The sequence below is a fragment of the Nesoenas mayeri genome (assembly GCF_963082525.1).
Source record: "Nesoenas mayeri genome assembly, chromosome: 5".
Lineage (NCBI taxonomy): Eukaryota > Metazoa > Chordata > Aves > Columbiformes > Columbidae > Nesoenas > Nesoenas mayeri.
Genome location: NC_137548.1, coordinates 57,388,134 through 57,408,677, shown reverse-complemented (window position 1 = coordinate 57,408,677; position 20,544 = coordinate 57,388,134). Strand labels below are relative to the sequence as shown.

Here is a 20,544-nt window from a genome sequence, read left to right as displayed (position 1 = left end):
AAAGGCAAAATAACTTCTCGTTGTTGTGAATTTTGTTTTTATGAGAGATATTTCAGCTACTTCTCAGTGAAGCAGGAGCATGGGCCTCAAGGAAAAAAATCTCTGTTGGCAGCAATGAGTTTTATCCTCCTAAACCATAGAGGTGAACTTGGAAATGCACCCCAAGGTGAAGGTGGACCAGGCATTTCTTTCAGTAGCAGTGCCAGCTCAGAGGTCCCCCCCATCCCTTGCTTGCTCCTGCTCTGCACCACACTCTTCCTCACCCAGGAGGCTGTGCCAGCCCGGGCACAGGAGGAATTACTCATTTTGCCATGTCTCCAAACCAGAGGGGCTCCTTGGCCAGGTCACACCAGGAGCTCCTGTGCTGGGAGGGGGGCAGAGCAGGGGCCTGGGAGTGGGCAGGAGCACTGGGATGGGCACACTTCAGGGTGCTGTTGCCACTGAAAGGGGTCTATCGCACATCATCCTTAGGTGTGAGCCAGCTGCATTTACATTCACGAGGTGATACTGTAAATTTGTGAATAAACCCACAGGGAGCTCCACGGGAATGAGGCTGTGGAAATGTTAGATGACAGTAAACTTCAGTGCAGCTAAAGCTCCTGCACATCAGGGTCTTCCCCCACTTAGGGATGGCCACAGATTACTTTGTCTTCCCAAGCAGAGTTTTCTTCTCTCCATGCTTCTCTGCCAGGACACATCCCTGGCCCAACATGGACCAGCAGTCAGTCAGCTGGTGTGCTGCAGCCCCCTGAAACTCTCCTCTGCAGAGCTTGCCCCATGAAGTCAAGGGGCGCTGTTGCAAGCAGAAACCAGGCACCTATGAGGTGGGAAGGCTTTGTCCAGTTAAGGATAAAAACCTTTTATCCTATTAAAGACAAAAACCTTCCTGCCCCTCCCCAGACTATTTTGGACTGGCAGGAGGGATCTGTCTTCCAGCACAACTGTAGAAAGTCCAGGCGGATCCCAGACCTGACCAAAGGTTATGGGCTCCAGACAGGAACACTGACTAATACAGGACAGAAGCATAAATATGTAAATACTGGGGGAAGTCATCCCACAGGCATGTCTCTGTTAACTTTGTGGAGCAGAGTGTACTTGTATACAAGGGCAAAGGCTTTCAGAACAAACAATGGCATTTCCTTAATCTCAGGGACAGAGACAGCTTAGGGCTGTGCGTGTTACACCCGGGACGTTCGGGGGGCGTTAATGTTTGTCCTCATATTTGAATCTGTTGCTCTGGGAGTCATGAGGCCATGCTAGAAAGCAGCACGGTGAGCAGCAGCCTGGTCCCCATCTCTCAGTGCCTACCTAGAAAAAAAGTATTAGGGATCCTTTAATCTAGCAGGTAAAATCATAGCATGATCTTGTAGTTCAAGTTAAAATATAGGAGATAAGTAGAAATGTTTTAGTAGTAAGAGTAAACTATTGTTCCTCAGCCCTGTAGCAAGGTCAAATGGAAAAGCAGGAGTAGCTAAACTTTGGGGCAGGTTACTGAAGTGAAAGCTCATTCCCTATTTACTTATTGTTTATTTATTTTTTTTTTAAACAAAAGTAGGGTATAATTGTTACAACTAATTACAGCAATGATAGGCCTGATTAGGCTCACCTGCTGCCTGGGAATGCTCCTTTCCAGTTGTCTGTCATATCGTAACACCTGTGAAATTTGCCATCCTGCAGGCTTAAAGGTAAAGATGCATGTGTTACGATGAAGAGAGAAAGTGTGCTTGGTAAACAGACAGTGAGCTTTGACCAGTAAGAAATATTTGCTTTACTCTCTGACGTCACAAAAACCTCTACAAAAAAAAAGGTGAGATAAAAGTGACAACAAACATATGCCAGAAAACAGCTTGTGAGGGACGATTCACTGTTGCCAGTCTCTAACTGCTCTGTACCATTTCTGAGCACGGCTACAGGAGACACAACTACCTCTTCTCTTGCTCACATCTGGTGCAGCCCTATATTGAGCTAGAACTCCAGTTGTTTGTCTTGGAGAAACTTCTTTTTTTTAAAGAAAGCTGTGCATTGAAGAAGGAGATGTTTAGAGATGCAAGCTATTGTACCTGTGGAATGTGTAATAGCTCCCAGATCTTATGCTAAACCCAGGAGAAGCATGTATGGCTTACATTTCTTTTGGTATTTTATTTTTTGTCAAAAGATCTTGAAGTGTTTTCTTAATACTGTCAGGACTATTGTTCTTGTCTGGTCTGACATGCTGAACATAAGCTGGAGAATTTTTTTCCACTAATTTCTGCAGTAGAAGGAGTAAACCCTCGTATAATTATCCAATATGTAATCATGCCTAGTAGACAGAATTTATGCTACAGCAAAAACATCAATTTTTCACATAGGTGACCAGAGAGTTTCCATTTCCTCCAGTGAGAGCCAGATCAGCCCCCATTGAGGAGAGATTTAGAACCTACAGACCACCCCTATTTTACCTAAGGGGCAACAGCTTGCACCACCCTTGATCTTTTATAAAAGAAGCATCCTCTTGAGTTTGTCTGAATCTCTGTTACCTGCCCTGCAATCACTTTTCTTTCGTGGGACTTTGATTTTTCACAGTCTGTTTGCATTGTGAAGATTCACTAAGTCGAAACATACATACTTGGAAAAAACCCTTCTGTAATGGGTGTGATTATTTGGCCCGATGTAGCTGCAATTTCTTGATATTCTGCTGCTTTCTTTCCTGCCAAACACAGCTGGTAATCTTTGAGTGAGATGTTTGTATGCAGCACAGTCGTGCAAGACACTGATCTCCTTGTCTTACAGTCTAAATGCTAGAATTGAAGGTGTTCAATGTGATGTGAAACTGTTGTTTTAAGGTTGTCTCTCAAGGTTTTTGAGAGAAATTTTGCACTTTATTCCCCCTCTTTCAAGAGATACTTACATTTTGTACCATTGGATGACATTTCTCTGGCACTCAGGTGTGTGACGTCTGATGCCAACAGCTGTACGTGGACAGTAGGAAAATGTCTTGTCAGGCAGAAGAGGCAGCCGGAGAAACAAAATGAACTTTCTAAGTCTCTGGATTGTTTAAGATTCCACAGTCCCAGAGAAAAGCAATCTAACAATGCCATTTTTAATATGCCGTAAACTTTGATGGCATTTTTAATAAGCCATATGACAAGAAGGGTAGAGCCTGTATGATTTTCCTTTCCTCCTGCCCTCCTTTCAAGTGCTATTTGTTTATGTCACTTCAGGCTCTGGCCAAAGCTCTACAGTGGGAAAACAGTCATTTTTCCACTTACTATGTGTGCAACAAAATTCTTTCTCCATTCCCCTGCCCCATGAAAGGGTGTGGGATACCAAGACGACCATGTTTTTTCATAATTATCTTCTGGATTGCTTTTTGGCACAATAACCATATGGCAGTAAGTTGCGATGTTTTCCCAACTTGGCCTTTAGCTCCCTGCAAGGGGATTTAGACAGATTCCCTCTTTTCCGCTTTTGAATGAGAAAGGATTAGGGGGTTGGGGCTGTTCTTCTCCTCCTTTGTTATTACCTAGAAAAATTCTTCATGCTTCTTTACAGCTGCCATGTTGTTAATAGTGCAATGATTGCCTGCGAATCTGAACCCGCCAGTGTGAACATTAACAAGAACTAGTGGGAGCAAAGGTCCTAGTGTGGAGAGAACAAGTAGTTAACACTCCTCTGGAGCACCTGGGCCAGAACCACTACTGTTATGGATCTGTGCTAAGAAACGCTGTTGCACAAAGGGACTGGATAGCTGTCAGCACTAAGGATAACTTTCCACTTTGAAATGTGTGGGGTTTTGCTTTTGTTTCTTCTTGTAACCACCTGACAAAGCTTGGGCAGGTGGCTGATGTGTCAAAGCAACGATTTTTTTTACTATAAGTCCCACTTACTTGAGATTTGTGGAAAATATGGTCGAACACCAGTTGCTTGAAAAGCCTTATTCTGAAGGGCATTTTGCATGTCTCTTTCTCCAGGGACTTTCGTGTGCCTCTCTTCTCATGCACAAGTATTACAGGAGCAAAAAATCATGTCTTAGTTAAAACCACATTCATCTTTTAATCATCTTTCCTCTGCTTTCTTTTAAATTAAGCACTTCAAAGCCATTCCCCTACAGAGAGATCCCCTGACGGTGCATTCTCTGCTCTGCAGCTCTCAGCTCCATGTGGTGCAACCTTGATTTGGTGCCATGAGCCAGGGTTGCGCTTTGCAGGTTGTTTGTGGGACCTCAGACTCTCTGTCACTCAGGTGTTGCAGTCAGGTGTGAGCTGGATTACGGAAACCCAGCCCTTAATGAAGTAAAATAATTTACTAAGTAGTGTAAAGTTACGATAACTTTTGGAAAATTTGCATAAAATATCTGTGTTCCAATATTTGGTTTGAAAATCAAAAATAAAACCTCCCATATAGTCAAAATGAACCCTGCACTACTTCTTTGATAGTATTTCCTAATGAGTTATTATACAACATTGATAATCTGAATTACTTTGACTGTGAGTATCCAGAGAGTGACGTATCCAGTGAGTTTAAAATAGGAATCTCTGAGAGCACATCATATTTCTGTCCATCTCTGTTTAGGCAGAAGGCATCACCCCAGCAGGGCAGGCAGCTCCCGGGCGCTGGCTGTTCCTGACTCACCTATGGCCACATCGTACTATAGCAGACCTGCTCAGTCCTTATGCTGTTGACCGTAAATTGCAGTTGAGTACAGATTGCTGCAGCAGCCCTCTTGCATCACAGCGTGGGCTGCCAAGACCATCACAGCTATAATCTTTGGTCTCTTTGTTGTCATCTTAGGAAATGCTGAAATGTAAGTTACTTGCTCTTAGCATGAATCTTAGCACAGTACACAGACTTATCAAAATATTACCTGAAGTTCTGTGACGTTCTCTGCTCTGATACAACGAGACATTTATGGGGACAGAAAGGCTTTTCTGTGCACGTGCTTCTGAATAAAGTCTCGTGAGGGAGCAATGAGCAGACAGGCAAGTGCTGTGCCAGACCCTTGTCCCTTCCGCTCCACGTTGCCTGGTGAGGTGTTCAGGTAACTACAGGGAGACTGCTGATGAACCACTCTGGTAGAATAAGATAGCACAAGATAGGAGAGGAAGTTGTGAGGTTAAGCTAAAGGGAATGTGGTCGGAGAAGAGTTTATGGATGAAGATGTTGCCCACTCCATTTTCTGTAAAATATGATAAGGACAGACCAGAACTAGGACAGAGGCGGTGATGCAAATCATTGGGCAAGTCAGCTTCATTAATTGTACTCATTGACATGGCAGTGTGGAGACCCATGGCTCCATGAGTTAAAGTCAGAGAAAACAAGTCCAGGAGCTGAGCTGTGGCCACTGTGTTTATCATAAAAAAGCAACCACCTGGAATCATCATCAGCAGGGAGGACACAGTTCCTGAGCTCTCTGTGTCTCACCTTCAGCAGTCACTGCAACGTGTCCCAGAACCAGCTGTGCCACTGGTGCCCCACTGCCAGGAACTGCAGCACTGCTTTGCCAGACAGCTGAGGCTATATTGTGATTCCTTTATGAGAATGTTGCTTGTTTTTTCTCAGGCTGCATTGTAGAAAGCACTAGATATAACCTGAAGTGTGACTCATTTCTTAGGAAACAAGGCTTGGGTTTGCCTTGTTTACCTGGTGGGTAAAAACCACCATTTGGGGGGGTGTGAGGGTTAAGTAGCTACACTCTGAGTTGTAGGCATAGTTAAGAAGATTCCGCAGAAGACAATAACTGATAATTGGGCTGATGTGATGTGGAAAATATGCATTTCCTCCTCAGTCCGTGCCCCCCTCTCCCTGCCGGTGTTATCGCTGAGGCCTTGTTTGCACTCTGTGAGATATCACAAAGGTCACTTGCAGCAAACGTGTCAGCATTCAGGTTAGAGGAGCTCTGTGACTCTGCCTTTCACCCTTGGCAAGAGCACAGTTGCGTTCTCACTTTCGCGTCGGGCTGCTGCTGCCAGGTGGGGGGATCCTGGCTCAGGGGGCGAGGGAGCTGATGGACACGGTGTGATAGCAGCGCTCCTGGTTTGCTAAATCAGCCACCCACCTGGGAAATGTCACTCTCTTGAATAATACTTTTCCTTTGTCAAGCTCCTGTGCAAAGTGAGGGATTTTCACCTGTTTTTGGAGTAAGAGTTGTTACCTCACTGCTAATACTGGGTAATATATGTTACAGTGTGTAATAGATGAGGAACACCTCTCATTTGTGCCTTAGAGAGCTCCTTATCCAGCCACAGAGATCAACTGCAGCAGTATTTATTGTAGCATGGGTAATGATTGAGTATGAAATGTTCAGAATTGGCTGTGCTGCATTTGAGTTGGCCCAAGTGGACTCAGCTCTCCATGATTCTCACATGAATTGTATGTGTTCCTCTCTGTCATGATTGCACTTATACTAAGGAATTCCTTATTTTATTTAGACAAGGAAAGCAGAGCTTTCTATTGGCAGGTGTCCACTGACACCAAGAGAAAAAGTAACCTAAAATATGCACATGCAAATTTATTCATATTTCTTGAAAAGAAGGATGTTGGGTACTGATCGGAGGTATAGTATTAGCAGCGTACTTTAGGCCAGATACTAAAGACCTCATGTCGTGACTTACTTCAACTCTAACTTACGCGTTTGCTTTAAAAAATAAATCACAATGCAAAATATTACTCTGGCTTTTACAGCCTAAATTCTCTTAATTGTCCATGAATATGTGCCGCCACTAATTTTATTTTAAACATCTCATTGATTACTCTAGAGAAGCGTCAGGTTTAGTAGGAGGATATTCAGAAAGTTCAGAACCCCCTTTCAAGTTGCGGATGCAGCCGCTCCATCCTGCACTGCCTGCAGCCATCCAGATGTGCACAGCTTCACCTGAAGGTCCGGGAGGAGAGGAGCCTTGGCAGGGAGGTCATTCTTCCCATACACCCTGCATGGGGGTGGGCCCTTTACAGAAGGATTCTGCCACAGGGAATTCTCAATCGGGGGGGCAGGGATATAATTATGTAATTAAAAAATTAAATTACATTATTAAAAGTTAATAAATATATTAATAATACATTAAAATTAAAGCTATTTAATAGCTTAAAAAATTATAGACTCAACTTCCAAGCCTCCTTATACAGGCTTGAAGTATTCTCTGTAATTTGCTTTAACGCTGAAGGGCTTCTAGAAAAGTAAAAAATTATTCAAATTTCAGAAGCTGGAACATGCCTTGCTGACAGGGAGCTGAGTTTACAGCCATTCAGACAGCACTCTTTTCCACAGCAGTCAGGGTACTCGTGCTTCAAAAGGGGTGATCATGTCTTGTGTGTGTACTTGCGGGCTCATCTGATTAAAATAGAAGTGGAAAAAGAAAAGGTCTTTGAGGCTTAATTTCAGCAAAGTATTTCAGCACAATGAAAGTTAATTAAGGCCAAAACTTGTGCCAAATCAAAGCCTAAACCAATATTTTGCTGGTCCCCTCGTGCTTTGTTTTTAATTGGTGAAGCCAGGCATGAACTGACTATAACTCCTGCTGCTCTGTAATCATTAGAAATACTTCTTCTGTCATTGTCCAGATAAATGACTGTATTAAAATTAATTTGCATTGAGATCAAACAGCAGTAACCTGAGCACAAATTCTGGTGGTGTTTTTTTATCATAATCTCTCGCATACAGGTAAATGTAGCCATTGTGGAGGAAACGTGTCTTTTCAGTTTGAAAACTCTTCCTGACAGAAATGGTGGGTTTGTGTCTGTCTGATTATATCAGGCTGTGCACAGTGGGGCTGGCGGGGAGCAGCCCACAAGTGGCCGAAGTGTACAAACACCCGTTATATTGGATTTACAGCAGTACTATGAGCGAGCTTTGAGCCTCTGTCACACACCTTCAGCGCTGCCGGTGTCTGACCTCCTGTCCCACAGCTGCAGCTCCTCTCAGCATCTCTGGCACCAAATGAGGACAGGTCATTGGCATCAGCCTGTCTCGCAGTCCTTGGACCTGATAATTCGGTCACATATGCATGACAGAGCTTTATCCATGTTCATATTAAATTGTTTTCCCTGGTCCTCGTGTCGTTCAGCCCAGCCAGTCACTGTTTCATCCCTTAGTTTTGCACCCCAGCCTCCTTGCCCTCAGTCCATGTTCTCTTTTCACCTGTTCACCAGGATCTTTTTATCTTCCTCCTCTCCCAGTTCTGCCTCACAGGTCTTATTTTTACCTCTTTGCATTTAATTCAGCCTCCTCCCCTTCCTTCCTTTACTTCTTTCTTTCCTTCATCTTGCAGGACAAAGATGATCTTCCTCTCCCATATAAACCTCCCATTTCTCCATGTATCCCTGGGCTACAATGGAAAGTGCTGCTTAGTGTGACAAATTTATTCTGAAGAAATTAGCAGCTAAATAAGTCTCTTTTTAGTATGCACAAATATATTATTTAAAGATGCCTTCTAACATAGCTGAATCAGAGTGAGTTTAGACATCACTGGTAGGAGTCCTTGGCACACAGGGCACTGCCTCCTGCCAACCTTCACATCCTTGCCACCAAAACACGCCACTCTTTCACAAAAAGGGGCAGCAAAGATGTTTCACATAACAAAATAACATGTTTTTTAACTGGCTTTGGAAATAAACTGATCTGATGCCAAGCAGAGGTGGATCAGCTGACCTCCTGAGGTCTCTTCCCACCTGAATTACTTTATGATTTTGTATAATTTTCCCTGAAATTGGAAAACAAAATCATTATCCAGAGGCAGACACACAAGCTTAAAAACTTAAGTGAAAAGAAGTTAAATTTTGAATCCCGATCATGTAAAAATGGTGCCTTACAAATGCAAGCAACCCTACAAACAGGCAGCTCTCCCAGACCCATCAGTAGTTACACACCTTATGCATGAACACACAGTGTCCTGTAATCCCTGATCAGCAGTGACATTACCTGTGACAGCCTCGCTTCTCAAAAAATCTCCACTTCAGCTTCGCTTCAGTATTGGTTTACAAGCACAAAGGTATATATTGCTGCTGCTTGTTCCTGGTGAGAAGGTTGTCCCACACACTTTCTGCAGCCATCTCCTGCCATGGCCCTTCCCCAGCCCTCTCTGCACCCGATGTGGAGCCTCTGGATGTGCCCGTTGTCCCCGAGCGCGTGTCCTCACTCGTTCCCAAACCCGGGGCTGCAGCCGTGCAGTCAGACGGCTCACTCACCATGCTCACTTCTTCTCTAGCAACATCAGCTCACATGATCTTATGATATTCACGAGGTAGGTGTGCTTGACAAAAAGCTGAAAAAACATGTAATTTATTTGGTTTGAGTCAAAAGAGAGGAATTGAAGATATTTTCCCTTTACAGTGTCCTGGAGTGGTAAAAGAGAAACAATCAGAAATAATTTGGTATAGGAAGAAACGCTGTTGTGTCTGACACTTTCACACTGGCTAGAAAACTGGAGGTGTCCTGCAGCATTGTATCAAAGATTTTATTGAATTCTCCTTTCGTTCCTCCCTGCCCTTTTTGGTGAGCAGTTGGTGGTATCTGGGTTAATGAAACATATGTCCTACAGCACAAGCTGTTGATCTGGGGGGCTGTGGGGACACAGAGCCTCACTCCCTGGGAGTCAAGGGGTGCTGGAGCTGAGCACCCACGCTATGGGGCAAGGAGACAGCAGTGACATCTCCCTGTTGTCATTCAGCTCTTCCGACAGGCCCGGGATCCCCGAGGGCTTGCTTTAGACAGAGCTCCCGCAGGGATGCTGCAGGAGCTGATTACAGAGAGACAGCTGGAGTATGGAGGATGCCACTTACAATACTGATACATTTTCATTTACATCTTGTCCCTGATGCTATTACTTCATCTTATCCACCTGAATAAAAGTGCTGCTATTATTTATTCTTGTGCACTCAGAGAAAGCTTTATTTTTTCAGAGCTGAGGTGTGTATCGTATCTAGCACCGCATGATTCTGCTCCGTGACAGCAATGCTATGTGCACTCCTTCTCCCACCCAAACTGTAGCAGTCTGCTACAATTTTTATTTCCATTTTGTCTTTACTTGATGCTTTTCAAGCTTTCTGCTTTGTCGTTCCCCTCTGCCTCTGCTGTCTGAATGCTTGGCCCTGTAGCCTTTCCCAGAGTGTTTTAAAGAGTCCTCTGCAAACCTCTCACGTCGTTTTATCTTGCAGAGTTGTCACAGACTTCTCTGTCTCTCTGTCTGTCAGAGACTGGAGTTAATCCAGGACCTGGGGAGGCATTGAAGGGTGTAGGAGGGAAGTGGCAGGCATCTGGTTTTGCTCTGCAGTTCGTCAGTGGCACAAGGGCAGGAGCCAGCACAGTGGAGCATGGCCACGGCCTGTGAGGAGGCAGGGGGTGTAACACCTGGGGAGGATGGAGCCTCCAGACTCCAACCTCAAGAGGAGGAAGCTCTCCCGAGCAGATGAGAGGACGTGGGTCAGCGAGGTATCTTGGTCACAGTGCTGTTGGGAGCTGGAGCACACACACCTTAACACAGCAGATGAAAGCGTTCAGCAAATGTGGACAGAGTCACGTTATTACATCAGCAGGGAGAAATGAGAAACATGAAAAGGTTGTGGAAAAGTAAACATAGGCAGTGGAAAAACTTCTTTGTGAATTTATGTTTTTTGCTATGTTTCTCCATCTGAGGAAGCAGAGGGACCAGATTCTGACAATCAGTCCTAGTCCTGTGCGTAGTCCAGAGCATCAGCACAGCACAGAGGTGGCACTAGCCCTGGGGTGATGGAGCTGCTGCGTGGCTCGGCCCGTGCCCAAGGGCTGTTCCTCCCTCCTCTCCTGGCTGAGAGAGCTGGTATGTCCCTTGGGAGAGGAGGAGGAAGGGGAAGGGATATTCTCACCATCCTCTCCTTCAGGGCAAATGCCAGAATGACTGTAGATGTGCATGAGAGTAGCAAGGTAGGATCAGGGAGCTCTGCCAGCAAGTGGTTGTCTGTGCTAGCAGCTTAGTCCTGGACTTAGGAGATGCTTGGTGTGTGAAGCTCCCCTGGGTCTGTAGGAAATTGTAGGTGGTAGAGGGGGAAGTGAGAAGGAATATAACTTTGGGCTCTCATTCTGCCAAAAATAGAGTTATCAATTGTATCTGTGGAATATTTCCAATGTGAGTAATACGTGTAACTGAATATGACTTTATTGTTTCTTGAGAGTTGGTGACATGCAGTACACAACGAGCCATGGTCCTCTGAAGCAGACATGTCCAGCATCAGCATCCTCATGGGCAGTGCTCCCCGCAGCCTGGGCAGCGTCCCGTCAGGGTTCTATAGCACACAACGTGTGTTTCTCAGAAAGTGGTAGTTGTGCTGTGATTAGATATTAATACAGCATGGGCTTGGGGTTACTTTTTGGTTGACTGATGCAGAAACTGATAGCAGACATCCTCCTACCTAAAGGACAGTGAATGTTCTTGTAAAGTAATGTTGATTTGCTTTTAATATGGGCCTAACTCATGTGCACAAGCAGTCTTCACGATTCAGCTGAGTCATGGTAATGTCTGAAATTCCTTTGCCTCGGCTCTTAATCTGAGCCTTGTGTCTCCACAGCCAAGTAAACAACAAGGAAACGTTTCTGTTCGCTATCATGAGAAAATTACTTAGAAAACAAAATAGCCCAGAGGAAGATAAATCAGCTTTGAGTGGGAAAGAAGCAGTGACATCTTTTCTCTGTAATGTGATAAAAGATCTCTTCTTCAAGAGCAATTTGTGATTAAGAATGTCTCCGTAAGATGATATAATATCATATTAATGGTTTCATGGAGAGAAGATCAAATACTAAAGGGTTTTTTTCATCTAGTGATTAAAAGGCACAGGAAGAACCAAAACCTGGGCAAAATCCAAATAATTTTTAACAAGATGATGACCATGGAAAAAAAAACTGGAAGGAGAAATGGTGGATTGCCTTTGCTCCCTGGGACCACCACAGTGCATCTCCCACTTGTGCACAACTCTGGCAGTGCTTGCCCTCTAAAGTATATGATGGTTTATGCTCCTTGTTAGTGTGTGACTCATGCAATAGTTGGGTTTTTTGTGCCCATGTATAAAATTACCTGCATACGGGTAATATAAGAAGTGTTTTCCAGTAGGATGACAGCTAAAACATTAGGCAGTGTTCCTGTAAAACTGCACAGACCAAATGAAAAAGCCTATTCTCAAACCAGCTCTCCAGATTACCAAAACTGCCCTAGACTATTAAAAGTGAAAATATTTCTAAAATCTAATTTCTTTGACTGTTCTGTTGCTTTACATTGTGTGCTTCACACATCTTAAAGAAAATAAATCATCTGACCTTATTTCTCACAAACAAGAACAGTGGGACAACATGTGGGTTGTACATCTTGAAAGGAAAAACTGGAGCGGAGCTGGTTTCCCAGGGCAGGGCTTGCTTTTTTTAATTTTCCAAACATGCTTCTCTGAATAATACCCTTTTAAAAGGGTCTGAACCATATTTTTAGAGATTTAAACTGGGGAGTTCCCTTACATCCATCATCTCTTGAATTTTACCTCATGGAATGTGAAAAGCTCACGCTGAAGTGTACCCTGTCTAAATGTGAATCTTCCCAGCTACAGAAGACACGGGCGCTTTGTACAAGCAGGAGTTTGGTAGCGGGGTGTGCGGCTCCCGCTACATGAGCCGCATCTGGGAGGGCGACTCTGGGGACTGAAAGTTTGGAGCGAGTGTTTCATGGGGGCTCAGCCTGAGGCATCTCAGGGAAAGGTTTTCTGAGGCTGAATGCTGAAAAACTGCGTGCGGAGCCTTAAAACGCGCAGGCGGAGGTGGTGACAAGGGTGATGGCATGACCCGCGGGATGCTGCCACAGGACACCCCCATGGCCCCCGCTGCTCCAGCTGCTGCCTCATCCCTGCCAGCGCCCGGGAAAGCTCTGGAAGAGAAACCAGTGTCCTGGGCTGGAGCCCGAAGCCTCCCTTAGTGTGGGAACAGCACGGCCGAGAGGATGCAGGGGCTGATTTACGTCACAGCACTGCGCGTAAAACAACAAGTTACAAAAGGGCATTCTATAGAAAGGAAAAAAATGCTAACCGAATATCAGAAGAATGTTTGTCTTCCTGCTTTTAGCTTAATGTGGCTCTTTTTTTAGTCACTCAGCTAGGATGACTGACTTCGTAGTAGTTGAAAATGCCACAAAGTTGTTAAAGCAAGCTTGAGAAAGCACTGGGAGCCTGTACAATGCTCTGCAGCTCTTCTGGAACACACTGCTCTGCTTGCTATGGTAGACAAAAACATGAGGCAACTGCAGCATCATTGCCTGCTATTAAAAAAAATAATAAATACAAAAAGAGAGAGAAACAGCGGCATTTTTACAATAAACTCATGTCAGGCAACAGGTTATAAAATCATGCTGTGATTTATAGATCTTAAAGTAAGTGTCAAGTAAAACCAATCCAACAGATTATTTGCAGTAAAAGACAAGCATTTTCTCTTCCCCAACCTTTTCTCTCTTTGTCCTCTAGTTCTCACTTTTCCCATCCAGCAAATTGCAAAGGTTAATCAATGACAGGAACAAACAGGTGAAACCTTTCTCCTGGCCTTGGAGTAATCCACAACTGAAAATGCTCGCCAAGGTTATCCTGGTGGAGGTCTGATGCCACCTAAAGTCTCCAACAAGCCTTGCAGCAAAAGAAATCAGCATTTCTCCCCAGCATTCTCAAGCAGTAACAGCTCTGAAGTTATCAGTTATTTATAGTTCTTTGTGGCTACATTAAGCACAGCAGAAGTTTACACTGTGAGAAAATTAGCTCAGTCATGCTAGGCTGGGTAGAATTCCAAATTTCTGTCATCCTCAGCTGGTGAGAAGCAGATGTTGTAACTCAGTCCAAAATCAAAGCTCTGAAATGGAGAGTCTGTCTTATTCCCCTGATGCTAAAACTAGCTTGGTAATCATGTTCCTTTATTTTTAACATTTGTAAACCACGTGACTGTAAAAGGGAATCAGATTCAGTAGATGGAAGGACAATGCATGCAAGAAATTTTCTGTAAATGATATCAAGCATTAATGTTTAGGGGATACCAATGTATATTTTAGAGTCCACTACTGAGCACGGTTAATACCTTTATCACTAGAGGTGGTCAATAAAAAATATGCCCTGTCACAAAAGTATACAAACCTTGAAAAAATGTTGCTTTTATTTGGTTTCCTTCAGAGTACGTATTGATCGTTGGGTTTTTTTTGCATCTGCTTTAGTAGAGTTTTTGTTTAAGATTTTTATTATTTTTTGACTTTTTATTTTTCATTTTCCCTTGTTTATGCGTTAGTGCTCCACATAAGAACATCAGTATTATGCTTTTTTTACTACTGACACGGTTATAGCAGCTAAGAACAGAAGTTGCTTTTGGAGTTCAGGCATCATTCACGGTAGCTGCTATAAGTGTCGCTGGGGACATTAAACCTCATCTTCTAGATCAAAGTGTCTCCTGACTGCTATGATCAAACAAATTGATTTCAGGTTTTTATCTTTAGTTTTAAGTCACCTGGAGGTGAGCGTGGGCGAAACTACCCCAGAGCCCAGTACGGGACTGGCAGGGACTGGAAGGGGACGCGGGCTGTCTGCAGTCAGAGGTGACAGCCCCTGGGCACTTGCATTTGAACACACCGGGTTTGTCAGCAAGTGGTAGATGTCCTGGACAAAAAAGAACCCCTGCTAATGTGGTCGCCCCTCTCTCCCCAGCACCCTCTCGAGCTGCTCACACGCCGTGGTGGCCCTGCTGTACCCCTTCTCCTGGCAGCACACCTTCATTCCCGTCCTGCCCTCGTCCATGATCGACATTGTGTGCTGCCCTACGCCCTTCCTGGTGGGACTGCTCTCCAGCTCTCTGCCCAAGCTCAAGGAGCTGCCTGTAGAGGAGGTAGGAGATGGCACCGGGGTTGTTTGCTTGGAGTAAAGCTGGCCTCATCCTGGAGAGGGCCTGCCAGTCCTCACATGTTTAATTTTTAATCTGTCTCTTTGTTTCTTCTCTGCCCAATTATCACGGGCAACTGCCTCTTGGTAAAACTGCAGTAGTAAGTTTAGTCTCCTCTTTACTCCATTCCTCTTCCCATACCTGGCATCTCGACAGGGCGAAGTGAATGTTAACCTGGTCAACAAGTGTAAATATGCTGATTTGTTCTGATTTTGTTGGACCTGCAACATGAAGAGGAAGACATGAAGTGCCATTTGCTATGACACTTATTAATGCTAATAGAAGTTGTGCATGAAGGCATAGCCAGCACAGAAAAAAAAAAGAACACCTTTAAAGCTTTTTTTTTTCTTTTTTCACTTCTAAGACTTTGTTAATACTATATGGGAAATCAAATCAGAGTTGCACTTCATCGGCTCTTCCAGTAAAATACCACAAAAAAAACCTTCAAGAGCACAGTCTTCTCTCTTACTTCTATTAGTTTCCTGTCATTTATCTATGAAGTTTTCTTTTCTTGTGTTCGCATTCAAGGCCCTCTGTGCCTCCAGCCCACGAAAATCTTGGCTCTGTTTTCCTCCCACTTTCCTAACTTTGCTCTCCCACATCTGCCCAGCTCCATCTCTCAGCTTTGCTGCTTCATCATCATTAATATTTCACACCCTTGCCCTTCATAAACCCTGCTGCCTCAAATGACACTGATTTCTTTAAACCCCTCTGAAACACTTTTCATCTGCACATTAGCAAAAATTATTAGTGATAACTTGCTTAGGTTTAAGAAGAAACACCTGCCTAACCCTTTTAGATTTTTTTTTTTTACCTATTAACCTAGTATGAGATCTGTTGTATCTAACTACATTAAATTAGATTTTAAGCTCTAAAGAAAAGTTTTATCTTCTTGTTTTATAAACCACATAACGTGTTGTTTCACAGCAGGAATTTGATTCATGTTGAGGCTTGTGACTGTTCAGATGATCTTTCACTATGAAAAGGCAAATACAAAGGAATGTCTTCTGTCTCTTCAGATATATTTCACTGTAGTGTTTTCTTTTCTTTAGGCTCTGATGGTTAACCTGGGATCAGATCGATTCATCAGACAGGTAAAGTACAGTTTGAAATGTTGCCATGCAGCCTAGCAAGCGTTTTACTCCTGTAATATGATTAGGTTTCTATGATTAGAGATATTTGGCAGGAATTAGGCAGCGGGAAAGAGATTAGAAAAACAAAAGTGCTACTTTTCTGTCGCCTGCAAATAAAAACTCCTCAGATGTGCAAAAGGGATTGAGGCTGTGACTGTCAGAAGAAAAAAAGAAGTGTTCCCAGTGCAAAGAAAACATCCAAATTTAATAACATCATGTTAGCAAAAACTCTCATGTGATTGGAGGTGAAAAGGACAAAAACTGCAAAGAAAAGTTTCCGAGTGAGAGAGAAAAGGTGAAGAATAGTTTAATGTGGCAGGAAAACCATGACCTTAGAAACAGGGAGAGGAAGGATCACATCTCCTGGTAGTAACGTGGCAATAAATAATTTCAAAAATAACAATCTGCAGGTTAGATGCATAAACTTTCTTGTACAATTCCCTGGACAATATGGCTGGTGAATAGTGGTTGCAGAGCTGAGATTCTTGTGTCTACTCACTTTTGCTGAACAAGCTTTAAATAGGACCAAGAGAACAACAGGGGGAAAACCCAGAAAACAAGATATACTAGAATATAGGTACAAGCAACTGTCAAGAACCGAAGCAGCTGCCTAAACCCACCTCGGGCAGCTGTGTGTACAGGTAGCTGGGCTTGGCATGATGTGTATTTAGTTAAAAACAACTATTTGGACTCTCTGCCACGTAATGAGCTGATTCCAAGTTTCTATAGGTTTACCTTGCTCTTTGGATTATCATTCCTGACTTTAATCACATTAAGAGTGACAGGAAATTTTGTTTAGAAATATATGATAGTTGCATATAGATTTTAATTATTTCGTTTATGTAGGCATGACAGTAGCAGAAAGAAAATGCTTTTCTTTTGAACTTTAAACCTTGCAAAAGTATTTGCTGTAGTTGCTGCATAGATTAATTCAAAGATGACTTTTTTTTCTCTGTCAGATGGATGATGAAGACACACTATTACCTAGAAAATTGCAAGCTGCTCTGGAGCAGGCTCTAGAGAGAAAGAATGAACTGATAAATCAGGATTCAGATAGTGATTCAGATGATGGTAAGTTTATTTGGAAATTGGGACTTGTATAAAAGAGCATACAGGTAGTATTGACTTTCTATCCAGGAGAAAGGAAGATGAGACTTTAGTGCTCAAATACCTTTTGGAACATCAGGGTCTCCGAACACACAGGCAGTGGGACTGATAGCATCAACCCACAGTAATACATTGCCAGCGATCTACTTTAATTTTTTGGTAAATGACATGTCCTCCCATGAGTGCCTCTAAACCTTTACTCAGAGGTTTGCAGTTAATTTGGCCTTAATTCAATCCAGATAATTATACATGCTTAGGGGTGTGTCTGAGTTCGGAGTTGCTCTTGGCACTTGGTGTATTCAGAGGAGAGAAGCAGATACCTCCAGAAAATAGTTTCAGTGCAAGAGGGGCCGAGTTGCCTCTGAAGGCTCCTATTTCTCTCCAGCAATTATAAAAACAGCCCAGGGTGAATTTAAATGCCTGTGGTTAAAAGGTATGAAACAGGCCCCTATTCAGTTTTTGAAATTTATTTCTACTCCTCTGTGTTACACATGTAAAACTACTTCAACATCTCAGAAATGATGAAAACGCAAATTCTACAAATACTCTTTTTGATCAGTTCTTGGTAAAGGCTTATTATCCCCAAACAAACGTTTTAATTCCGAATCATCCACATGGTTCTCAAGAAAACTTACTCAAGAGTTAAAAAATGAGGCATAATTTTGATGAAGCACCCATAAACTTTTTAATTTTCTGAGCTGTTTACTGAGGATTTGTATTTCTCGTTGACTTTTGGTTATGGAACACCAGTTATATAGTCGGGTACTCTTGATTGGAAAGCCCTCAGCCTACCTGATATATACCCAAAGCTGCAAGGAGCTGGTACCGCTCCTTTATTATATTATATATTATATATTATATATTATATATATTATATTATATATTATATATTATATATTATATATTATATATTATATAATATATATTATATATTATATATTATGTATATTGTTGCATATTATATTATATTATATTATATTATATTATATTATATTATATTATATTATATTATATTATATTATATTATATTATATTATATTATATTATATTATATGGCATGAGGAAACCGCTAAATGACAGTACCTGGCCCCGTGTGGGTGACAATGCTGACAGCTCTGCTAGCAGCTGATTTTGGTGTCTTATTGCTGCCTTATTTTGCAGAATGTAACACCCTGAATGGATTAGTGTCTGAGGTTTTTATCCGATTCTTTGTGGAGACAGTTGGCCATTATTCCCTGTTCCTAACCCAGAATGAAAAAGGAGAGCGTGCCTTCCAAAGGGAGGCGTTCCGTAAATCTGTGGCCTCCAAGAGCATCCGCCGCTTCTTGGAAGTTTTCATGGAATCCCAAATGTTTGCTGGCTTCATCCAGGACAGAGAGCTGAGGAAATGCAGGGCAAAAGGTAAGGGTGGGTTTGTGCCCCCCAGCGCGCGTTCCTTGTGGTGTGCCCCCGTGCCCTGGTTAGTGTCTGCCTGCTGTTGGGGCAGAGCGAGCACTGTGGGGCTGACAAATCTTCCGAAACACGTTGTCCGCTTCTGGTATGGGGGTGATAAAACAGATCTTTAAACCAGAAGAACTTTCACACCCGAGCGCTTTACATCACTCAGCAGTGAAACTGAGAACGATCCTGCGAAGGGCGCAGCCCAGCCCTGATGGGACCCGCCCCCGAGAGCGTCCTCAGAGAGGGTCCGTACAACCTCGGGTCGCTGGGGGCGGCGCTCGGAACCGGCCCCGCTCCCAGTTTGAGCTCAGGTCGCTGGGGGCGGCGCTCGGAACCGGCCCCGCTCCCGGTTTGAGCTCAGGTCGCTGGGGGCGGCGCTCGGAACCGGGCCCGCTCCCGGTTTGAGCTCAGGTCGCTGGGGGCGGCGCTCGGAACCGGGCCCGCTCCCGGTTTGAGCTCAGGTCGCTGGGGGCGGCGCTCGGAACCGCGCTCGGAACCGCACTCGGAACCGCACCCGCACCCGCTCCCGCCGCTGCGCTCTCGCCAAGGGGCGGGGCAGGCGCACGTGGCACCGCAGCGCCGCCTGCGGGAGCCGCGCGGGGGCCGGCGGAGGTGGGTTTGGGCACGGGTCCGGTTCCGGTTCGCAGCGTCGTGTGCGGCGGGACGATGCGGGGGCTTTGCAGCCGGGACCGCGCCTGGCGAGGGCCGAGAGCGGGAGGCGTAGCGCAGCGGCCCCGGGACGTTCCGGTCTTGCTGGGGCTGTAGCCGCTGAGCGGAGCCGCGCACTCAGTGCCGGCTGCCGGTGGTCCCGCTGGGCTGCGGCGCACGGCGGTCCGGAGCCGGCATGTCCCGGGGCCGGCATGTCCCGGTGCTGGCGGCTGGCTCGGGCAGGGCCGGCCTCCCGCAGGGGCGCAGCGGGGCCGGCGGGCCGCCCTGACCCCGCGCTGTTCCGGGCCCGTTACCGGCCGCGCAGGGTCGGGTGCTGCGGGGCCTGTCCTGGTGTCGCCGCGTCCCGGCGGTGACATCTTGCGGGGTGACAGAGGCCGAGGGCTCGGAAAGTAAAAAGCTGGGGCACAGGGGCCGCGGGAAAAGGGTTTGGGCAGACGTGGGTCACCCCAACTCCGTTTTCTCCTGTCCACAGGGCTCTTCGAGCAGAGGGTTGAACAGTATCTGGAAGAGCTCCCAGACACCGAACAAAGTGGAGTAAACAAGTTTCTGCGAGGCCTTGGTGAGGAAAACCTTTGAAGTTTAATTTCTGAAATGAATTTTCATGTCCTTTTTTAAAAAAATAAAATTGAAAAGACCTTACTGGAGGTGAAATCAGCCAAGCAGTTTCAATCTGATAGGAAATAAGGAAACAGTGAAACCATACCTGAAGCTGACAAATCCAGATTTAATTATGATCCTTGGTTAACACATTCATTGTCACTTGGGGGTGAGGGAACCAACCCACAATTGAGGAGAGCAGGAGGGTGTCTGACAGCTCGGGGTTCTGTCAGCGGGCTGTCTCTCCTGGTGTTAAGAGTTATTCTACAGCAATTAAACTACAAATTAAACCCATTTGCTAAGTAACTTTTGGTTGCCCTCTGCTTTGCAGCATGTGCTGCAGACTGATGGTGTGCTTTCTTTAGGAAACAAAATGAAGTTCCTTCACAAGAAGAACTAACTCCTTTCTGCTGAAATTCCAACGCAAAGACTCTGTATGACCCTGCGCGAGGCACCTGCGGCGTTTCAGGGTTTGATGCGGGAGGAGAGCGGAGCAAGCTGAGCGGAGCAAGCTGAGCGCAGCGTTGCGTGATGACCGATGCTGGTGGACAGTGTGCCAGATGATACAGCTCCTTTATGTATCTGGGTAGAATTTGTAAATAATGTGCTGTAAGCTTTTGTAACTGATTTTGTAATGAGCAAGGACAACTGTGGTAAATATTTGTATATTCCTGAGAATAACAGGTGCTTTTTTTTTTTCTTTAGTATGAA

General features: G+C 44.6%; 1 protein-coding gene across 1 annotated transcript in view; it reads left to right on the top strand.

The window, feature by feature from the left end:
• Positions 1-20,327, top strand: part of DENND2B (DENN domain containing 2B) — a 69,620-nt gene extending 49,293 nt beyond the window's left edge. The window contains 6 exon segments of the mRNA XM_080345526.1: positions 14,656-14,833; positions 15,940-15,981; positions 16,980-17,091; positions 18,289-18,528; positions 19,709-19,795; positions 20,199-20,327. Of these exon segments, the coding sequence (XP_080201652.1) occupies positions 14,656-14,833; positions 15,940-15,981; positions 16,980-17,091; positions 18,289-18,528; positions 19,709-19,795; positions 20,199-20,233 (694 nt within the window). The 3' untranslated portion in view covers positions 20,234-20,327.
• Positions 20,328-20,544: the final 217 nt, after the last annotated feature.